This window comes from Lotus japonicus, chromosome 1 (genome assembly GCF_012489685.1).
Source record: "Lotus japonicus ecotype B-129 chromosome 1, LjGifu_v1.2".
Taxonomy (NCBI): Eukaryota; Viridiplantae; Streptophyta; class Magnoliopsida; order Fabales; family Fabaceae; genus Lotus; species Lotus japonicus.
Window position 1 is genome coordinate 936,174 of NC_080041.1, and position 9,866 is coordinate 946,039.

General features: G+C 39.4%; 1 protein-coding gene across 1 annotated transcript; it reads left to right on the plus strand.

Moving 5' to 3' along the window:
* Positions 1-2,589: 2,589 nt before the first annotated feature.
* On the plus strand, positions 2,590-9,151 carry LOC130731482 (NAD(P)H-dependent 6'-deoxychalcone synthase-like). The gene is made up of 4 exons (XM_057583798.1): positions 2,590-2,893; positions 8,161-8,256; positions 8,353-8,596; positions 8,759-9,151. Exons 1-4 carry the CDS (start codon positions 2,664-2,666, stop codon positions 9,128-9,130), a joined length of 942 nt encoding a protein of 313 aa, XP_057439781.1. The 5' UTR covers positions 2,590-2,663; the 3' UTR covers positions 9,131-9,151.
* Positions 9,152-9,866: the final 715 nt, after the last annotated feature.

Sequence of the window (9,866 nt, forward strand, 5' to 3'; positions counted from 1 at the left end):
TCTTACAGATACAAAATCAAATTTTAGATGATCCCATCAAGATTTATCATTTAATAGAAAAGCTTTAGTATTTAGTTTTTTTTACAACAGAAAGATAAATTGCTCTCTTTATGATTGATTCTTGGACCTTCCCACCCAAACCTGTATGTTTGCTAGCTCTTATCACTTGAGCTATCATTCCCGGAAAACTTCAGTATTTAGTTGATTTCAAATACTAAAAGTGATAAAATCAATTTTTTTAATGTCTTGGTTGAAAACTAAGGTTCTTAGAGCATCTCCAACGCTGGTTTCTTAGACCAGGTGGAGATGCTAAGAAACCGTTTCTTATTTTTTGCAGCATTGGAACATGCCTTGTTGGCACTTTTGATATCTTAGCAACAGTGCAGAGTTCCTTGCAGCTTTTTGGTTTCTTAGATTAAAAAATGATATTTTATCTCACTTGCTTCAACAGATTGCTTCAGATTTCAGAGGGAAAGAAACAGAATGAAGGAAGATGGAAGAAGATGAACAACAGAACACCAAAACAACAAACAAAATTCAAACTTTAAAATAAAAATTATTACTTTACAATAAAAATTAAAACTTTACACTCAATCTCCTGATATTTACATGAAAAAAATAAAATAAAGGAGAGGGAGCAAAGTGAGCAGCAAAAATTAAAGCTTGGACCACCGATCAAGCACCTTGCATGTCTGATCCAGATGCTTGAGGGGCGATCTGGGTCTTGATTGAAGCTTTGGTGGCGGCTGGGGTAGGTTTTGTTGCGGTGGTGGGTGTTTGGTGGTGGTGAGGTGGGTTTCGATGGCTGTGAGGTGGGTTTTGGTGGCGGTGGATGTTGCATCGTGGCCGGTGGTGGGTGTTTGTTGGCGGTGGAGGTTGTTTGTTGGCGGTGGTGGGTGTTTGTTGGCGGTGGAGGTTGTATGTTGCGGTGGTGGGTGTTTGTTGGCGGTGGAGGTTGTTTGGAGGGGCTTTGGAGGCGTGGAAGGGGGGCTGCGGCTAGGGTTGGAGGCGTGGAAGGGAGAGAGCTTGAGGAAGAAGAAGAAGGTGAAGGAGAGAGCTTGAGGGTTAGGAGGAAGGAGAAGGGTGAGGAGCGGCTAGGGTTAGTTTCTGAAGAATGGGAGGAAAAAAATGTATTTATAGTGGGTGACCGGCTGAGCCGGTCATCCCACCGTTGTGGACCGGTCCAGACCGATTTAGACCGGCTGGAGCCGGTTTTCTGCCCGTTTGGGCTTTTTTTTGAATTTTTTTAAATTGTTTTAAATATTAAGTAAAATTAAATTAAAATTAAATTCATATTAATTTTAATTAAATTATTTTTAAGTTGAAGTATTGATTTAGTATTAAATGTTAAATCTAAATTAGGTGAAAATAAATATTATTAATTTATGTTGTATAGTGGGACACGGGTGGGACCCTTCAAATAGTAATTTAAGAAACCATGGGTTGGAGCAAAATCTGCTCTAGTTTCTTAGGAGTTTCTTAAGTCTGATGTGGCAGTACGGGCCCACAGAAATAGTGCTGAATAGTGTATTAAAAAACCAAATAAGAATTTTAGGGTTGGAGTTGCTCTTATGAAAAAATAGACCATATGAACATGCATAGGAAGATTCATCTACCTTTTCTTGGAATATAAAAAGGTTGCAACCTCAGCTCAATCCATCATCACTTCATCATTATCACTATCAAGAACAAACTCTGACATAGAATCCGGACACGACATAAATACCACGATACAATTAACATTCAAAAAGTAGGACACGAAGACATTGTGTGTTAGAACAGCAATACGTATACAGATCAAGAGTAGAGAGAAACACACGAAAGATTTGTTTACGCAGTTCGGCCAAATTGCCTACCTCTGCGACTATAGAGCAGTTATAATTCTGTTTATTGATTCTCTTCTGAATACAATAATTAGGGTCACAGTGTTACAAACTTATATAGGGATACTAACGATCCAGTTTACAATAATACCCCACATGGGTCTGCTACGCAGAACCCGACCCATTGCCCCAATGACACTGCCTATGAGCCATACTCAACAGAATGATATGAAAAAAACTAAGAGAAATGAAAGAGTGAAAATAGAGTGAAAGACAAAATGAGATGTGAATAAATTATTATAAGACAAAGTTTTGATTTGTTCACAGTCAACTTTCTCATATATTTAATTTTCACTCACTTTATCTTTCTTGAAAAAATATTGATGTATCAAGGAATAATATACCCTAGTCCCTCAATTCAAAATAACTTGCCTTTTAGAGAGAATTTTTTTAAAAAAATGTAAGTATCACCGCTTTGTAAACACCATTTTTTACTTGAATTTGATAATTTCCCTTCATGCCGCACAATTTAGCGAAGGCTGTGTGAGTGAGTGTGTGCAATATATTCAAAGAAAAAATAGTCAAAGCACCACGGAATTGAGCAAATAAGAGAGCTACCTAGCCGCCGCTAACTCACTAACTTTACTTGCAATAAAGTATGATACAAAAATGAGCTTCTAAATTAGACCATACCAGGTTACCAACCAATTTTGGGTTATAAAAGGGTGTCACCCCCACCTCATTTCATCAACCAATACTACACTACTACTCTCAACTCTCTCTACATGCACTAAACAAACTTCAATTTTTTCAATACTATCCAAACGCAATTCATCCAATATGGCTGCTATTATTGAAATCCCAACAAAGGTGCTTACTAACTCCTCTGGCCAACAGAGGATTCCAGTGATTGGAATGGGATCAGCTCCTGACTTTACATGTAAGAAAGACACTAGAGATGCAATCATTGAAGCCATCAAACAAGGTTACATGCACTTTGACACTGCTGCAGCATATGGCTCTGAACAAGCTCTTGGTGAAGCTTTGAAGGAAGCACTTGACCTTGGACTTTGTGAAAATACTAGAGATCAAGGACCAGTATAGCATAGAAGCAAACGTGCAAGGACTCATTTGTAATAGTTAGTAGTTAGTTCATTCCAGCTGTCAAAGTTTGTTAGGATAGTTATAACTACTGTTAGTTAAGAGTTTACTATATAAATAGAGTTTAACACTTTGTATTCTGAATATTCATTTTCAATACAATTTCAGCTTCTTCTTCTTCCTTGAGCTTCCTCTGAAAGCTAGGTTGAGATTTCTGTTATGGTATCAGAGCATAATCATCACAAAGCTTCCGCAATCTGCAACAATGGTGAATCGTCAGAATCAGAATCAAAACGTTGTTCCTCATGTGGTGCTTGATCCAACGCAGAATCCAGCATCACCGTACTACATCCATTCGAGCGATAATCCTTCTGCAACAATGGTGAATCCACCGTTGAATGGCAAGAACTACAACGCTTGGGCGAGGTCGATGAAGCGCGCGTTGGTTGCAAAGAACAAGTTTCATTTCGTTAGCGGTGAAATTCTAGTTCCTACTGCTACAAATGCAAATTTTGATGCCTGGGATCGCTGCAACAGCCTAATCCACTCATGGATTCTCAATTCGGTAACAACTTCTATAGCAAATAACATTGTTTTTGTTGAAAATGCTTGTGATGCTTGGAGAGATTTGAGAGATCGGTTTTCGCAAGGAGATCTTGTTAGGATTGCTGAACTGCATAATGAAATCAGTAATTTGAAACAAAATTCAAAGTCTGTGAATGAGTACTATACTGAATTGAAGATACTCTTAGAGGAATTGGAGCATTATCGCCCAATTCCACAATGCAAATGCACTGTTCCTTGTAGATGTGATGCAATTGAGAGTGTGAAACTGTTTAGAGAACAGGATAATGCTATCAGGTTCCTTTTAGGGTTGAATGATAGTTATGGAGTGGTAAAATCGCAGATTTTGATGAGCCATCATTTGCCACCATTAGCTAAAGTTGTGTCTTTAGCTACACAGCATGAGACGCAAACTGACATAGAGGAGAAAGGAGATTCACTAGCTATAGTGAAAACTGCAGCTTGTGAAGGGGATACTTCAGGGCATGGTAATCCTCTTGCTTTATCTTGTTACCAACAATATGATAGTAGAGATTGGATTATAGATTCTGGTGCTAGTGACCATATATGCTTTAACAAAATGTGTTTTGATACACTCACTAAGATCAAGCCAATTAGTGTGAAGTTTCCTAATGGTACTGCAATCAGAACTAGTCATGCAGGCACAGTCAGAATCACAAAATCAATCTTGTTAACACATGTTTTGTTTGTGCCTGAATTTAATTATAACTTAGTTTCAGTGCACAAGCTAGCCAAAGGACATAATCTTGATGTTGTTTTTGGTGCATTTCATTGTTTTGTCCAGGAAGTGGAAACCAAGAGGAAGATTGGTTTGGGTAGTTTACAAGCTGATGAACTTTACCATCTAGTAGTTACCACCCCTTCTAGTACCTGCTTTTCTATTCAGCATAGTTCAAATCCTGAAATAAATGGCATTAGCCATGTCATTCCACCTGGTGCATTATGGCACTTCAGGTTAGGACATTTATCTCATAATAGAGTATTAGCTTGTAACATCCCGATATGACGACTGGCCTCACGGTAACAACACGAGTCTTTTCAGTGCGCTTTGTCCTCACTCGCGCACTTCCCGGGAAAACTTCCCAGGAGGTCACCCATCACGATATTGCTCCAAGGCAAGCACACTTAACCATGGAGTTCTTATCAGTTGGGCTCCCGAAAAGAAGTTGCAACTTGTTGTTATGAGTAGTACCAATCAAATCTCTTATGCCCTCCTCAACTGTATAGTCCATCCCTATACAGTCTCGGAATACCTCTTTTTCGGGTGTGAGATCGGTTCATTCATGTGCCCCTCCGCCTAGAAGCCTGCCAGGAGCCGCTCCTTGTCCGTGTCTCACTGCACCGGCGATCACTCCCCGCCCTCGTCGGCCCCGGGCGTCACAGGCCCACCAGCTTCCGCTTGGTTCGTCCCCAAACCACACCGTACTGGGAGACGTCGGCTCTGATACCACTTGTAACATCCCGATCTGACGACTGACCTCACGGTAACAACACGAGTCTTTTCAGTACGCTTTGTCCTCACTCACGCACTTCCCGGGAAAACTTCCCAGGAGGTCACCCATCACGATATTGCTCCAAGGAAAGCACACTTAACCATGGAGTTCTTATCAGTTGGGCTCCCGAAAAGAAGTTGCAACTTGTTGTTATGAGTAGCACCAATCAAATCTCTTATGCCCTCCTCAACTGTATAGTCCATCCCTATACAGTCTCGGAATACCTCTTTTTCGGGTGTGAGATCGGTTCATTCATGTGCCCCTCCGCCTAGAAGCCTGCCAGGAGCCGCTCCTTGTCCGTGCCTCACTGCACCGGCGATCACTCCCCGCCCTCGTCGGCCCCGGGCGTCACATAGCTTTACAGTCTATGCATAGTTCTATTAGTATTAGCAAATCTCTTGTTTGTGATATATGCCATCTGGCAAAACAGAAAAGGAAAATGTTTCCTATTAGCCTTAATAATGCTCATAAGTGCTTTGATTTAGTTCACATGGACATTTGGGGTCCTCTTGCTCAAGCTTCTGTTCATGGTCATAAGTACTTTCTTACTGTCTTGGATGATTATAGTCGGTTGGTTTGGATTGTGTTGCTCAAGCACAAAGGAGAAGTCCAACAACAGGTTAAGAATTTTGTAGCATTGATAAAGACTCAGTTTGGACATGCTATTAAAACAATCCGCAGTGATAATGGTCCAGAATTTTCACTTCCTCTTTTCTATTCTGCTAATGGTATCATTCATCACACTTATTGTGTCTATACCCCTCAGCAGAAGAATAGGAGGGTTGAGAGGAAACATCAGCATATCTTGAATATAACCAGAGGACTATTATTTCAATCCAAGTTACCTAAAAGGATGTGGTGTTATGCAGTTCTTCATGCTGTCGTTCTCATGAACAGAATACCAAGCAAATTACTGAAAGACAAGTCACCTTATGAACTGTTATATCAAGAGAGAGCAGACCTGGAAATGCTAAAAGTTTTTGGCTCTCTTTGTTTTGCTAATAATTTAGCTACTAACAGATCTAAATTAGATCCTAGAGCCAGGAGGTGCATTTTTCTGGGTTACAAGCAAGGTGTCAAAGGCTATGTGGTAATGGATCTCACATCTCATGACGTCTTTCTCTCCAGGGATGTAGTATTTCATGAGCACATTTTACCTTATAAAGGTGCAGGAGTGATCTCATGGAATTGTCTGGATCTACAATCACAGGGTGATACAGTTGATAATGCAGAGACACCATTAGTTCTTAGAGATGAAGACAAGGGTGCATCTGATTCTATTGAAGATCAGAGAGATGAACTAATTGCTGACAATGAGGTCACAGTTTTGCCAAGTGTCTCACCTAGTGATCCTACTGGACTCCAAAGAAGAGAATTAGCTGGCAATACACAAGTATCAGATTCAACACCACATCATCCAAGATCTCTTGATCTATCAATAGATGACACCACCACAACAATAAGAAGGTCCACCAGGCCACTTAAAAGACCTAGTTATCTGGAGAATTTTCAGTGCAATGCTTTGCCTACAAGGAGTAGTACTGCACATAGCATTACTCACTGCTACTCTCATGACAAACTGTCCTCAGCACACAGTTCTTATGCTTTCAACATTTCTGAAGATCAAGAACCAACTAGCTTTGCAGAGGCAAATAAACACTCACATTGGCAGCAGGCTATGCAAAAAGAAATAAAAGCACTAGAGAAGAATGAAACCTGGCAACTAGTAGACTTACCTGCTGGAATAAAGCCAATAGGCAGTAAGTGGGTTTACAAAATAAAGAGGAATGCATATGGTACTCTAGCAAGATACAAAGCTCGATTAGTAGCAAAAGGGTACAATCAGATTGAAGGTTTGGACTATTTTGATACATTCTCTCCAGTGGCAAAGTTAACAACAGTGAGAGTAATCTTGGCTTTGGCTGCTGCACAAAATTGGCCTCTACATCAACTTGATGTAGACAATGTTTTCTTACATGACACTCTTGATGAAGATGTATACATGAGCATACCTGCTGGAGTTCACTCAGGAAAACCAAATCAAGTTTGTAAATTGTTGAAGTCCCTTTATGGACTTAAACAAGCTAGCAGAAAATGGTATGAAAAGTTGTCTTCTCATCTGCAAGGTCTTGGTTTTACTCAAACTGCATCAGATCACTCTCTTTTTGTCAAGTTTCAAAACAGAAATTTCACAGGCTTATTAGTATATGTAGATGATGTGATTCTGTTTGGTAACACCATGAGAGAATTTCAGTCAGTCAGCCTGATATTTCTCATGCCACACAACAACTTAGTCAATTCATGAGCAATCCTATGGCTGGACATTTCAAAGCTGCAAAAAGGGTTCTTAGATATTTGAAGGTTTCACCAGGATTGGGTTTATTGTTTCCCAGAAATTCCAATATTAATATTCAAGGGTATTCAGATGCTGATTGGGCAGGCTGTCCAGATACAAGGAGATCTATCTCAGGCTATTCTTTCTACATTGGAAGGTCTTTAGTTTCTTGGAAAGCCAAGAAGCAAGCTATTGTATCTAGATCCTCTAGTGAAGCAGAATATAGAGCACTAGCTTATGCTACCTGTGAGCTTCAGTGGTTGTTATATCTTCTGCAGGATCTCAAAATCACTTGTGCTCAAAACCCAGTTTTATTTTGTGATAATCAAAGTGCCCTTCACATTGCAGCCAATCCTGTTTTTCATGAGAGAACAAAGCATCTGGACATTGATTGCCATGTGGTTCGAGAGAAATTACAAGCTGAAGTTCTCAAGTTACTGCCTATTCCTACAGCTTTGCAAGTAGCAGATGTTTTTACAAAGGCACTCCAGCCACGGGTTTTTCAAGGGTTTGTAGCCAAACTTGCTATGGTGGATATCTTTCGACCTCCAGCTTGTGGGAGGGTGTGAAAATACTAGAGATCAAGGACCAGTATAGCATAGAAGTAAAAGTGCAAGGACTCATTTGTAATAGTTAGAGTTAGTTCATTCCAGCTGTCAAAGTTTGTTAGGATGGTTATAACTACTGTTAGTTAAGAGTTTACTATATAAATAGAGTTTAGCACTTTGTATTCTGAATATTCATTTTCAATAGATTCAATACAATTTCAGCTTCTTCTTCTTCCTTGAGCTTCCTCTGAAAGCTAGGTTGAGATTTCTGTTAGACTTGTCTCTCGTGAAGAGCTCTTTGTCACTTCCAAGCTTTGGGTTACTGAAAACCAACCTCATCTTGTTGTTTCTGCTTTGCAAAAATCACTCAAGTAAGTATCATCAAGTATATATACTTCTTTCAATATTGTTTGGTTCAATTTCAATCAGTGGTTTCATGAAGCTCATCATGGGCTTATGCTGTGCAGAACTCTTCAATTGGAGTATTTGGACCTGTACTTGATCCACTGGCCTCTCACTTCTCAGCCAGGAAAGTTTTCATTTCCAATTGTTGTGGAGGATCTCTTGCCATTTGATGTCAAGGGTGTGTGGGAATCCATGGAAGAGTGCCTAAAACTTCGCCTCACAAGAGCTATTGCAGTCAGCAACTTCTCTGTTAAGAAACTTCAAAATCTGCTCTCTGTTGCCAATATCCTTCCTGCTGTGAATCAAGTAATTAACTAACTCTCTCCCTCTCTCTCTCACACACAATTGTGATGTTTGAATTCCTTTGTTCTCTTCCTGAATCTTTATTGTGTGTGTTGTACTGTTGTTCATATGAATGATCATGAGATTGATTAGTTTTGACTAACTCAAATTAATTAACTGATATAGGTGGAGATGAACCTTGCATGGCAACAAAAGGAACTAAGAGCGTTCTGCAATGCAAATGGAATAGTCCTGACTGCCTTTTCACCTCTAAGGAAAGGAGCCAGCAGGGGACCAAATGAAGTTATGGAGAATGATATGCTCAAAGAGATTGCTGAGGCTCATGGCAAGTCTATAGCTCAAGTTAGTCTAAGGTGGTTGTATGAACAAGGAGTCACATTTGTGGCAAAGAGCTATGATAAGGAGAGGATGAGCCAAAATCTGCAAATCTTTGATTGGGCATTGACAAAGGAGGAGGTTGAGAAAATAGATCAAATCAAGCAAAACCGTTTGATTCCTGGACCAACCAAGCCCCAACTCAATGATCTCTTTGAATGAGCTTTGTCATTCTGTTTTGGGTTTAAAATTTTAAATAATTGATGTCGCATCCTATTTTACACAAATTTATTCTGAATAATAATATTTATTATTTTCTTTCTCGAGATCCTTGTATTGATACTTTATATTTTCTTTCGTCCAATTTAGAACATGAAACCACATTAAAGGAAATAGCACACCGATAATGATTAAACAACCATGAAAATAAAGCAAATGAAAATATGAATTAACTTCCTCCCAAACTTCGTGGTCCACTAGCTGACAACCCGTGTGCAGTACAAGAAGTGATGAAACACCACGAGGACTACCAATGAATGTTCAATGATTTGCGCCTGTTTGTTTTTATGTTTTTGTTGACACAAAATGGAAAATACATATCCGAACTCAAGGAGAGGTAACATTTTGATATGTTGACGCAAAAGGGAAAACACACATCCCAACTCAAGAACAAGTAAGATTTTGACATGTTGACTCAAACGTACATCAACACAAAATTCAACAAAAATCTTGGTATGCACTCTAGTGTTTAGTGCTTCATGATTAAGTTGGCAAACAAACAAAATTAATTACTTATGTGACTATAGCCATATTTAGAGTAGGCATCTCAGGCTTATCCACTATAAAAAACAAATTTTTTCGGATCACACGTAGATCAAAATCATGCCTTGCAAACATAGTGAAGTAGTATTCGGATTTTACTTAAACACATTGAAGACCACTATAAATGGAAATAGAG

Bases quoted from the DNA above. Each gene is read 5' to 3' on its own strand.
- LOC130731482 (XM_057583798.1), top strand. From the start codon at position 2,664: ATGGCTGCTATTATTGAAATCCCAACAAAGGTGCTTACTAACTCCTCT. The intron at 2,894-8,160 runs TTGTGAAAATAC...GATTTCTGTTAG, and splicing joins GAAGCACTTGACCTTGGACT to ACTTGTCTCTCGTGAAGAGC. The intron at 8,257-8,352 runs GTAAGTATCATC...TATGCTGTGCAG, and splicing joins GCTTTGCAAAAATCACTCAA to AACTCTTCAATTGGAGTATT.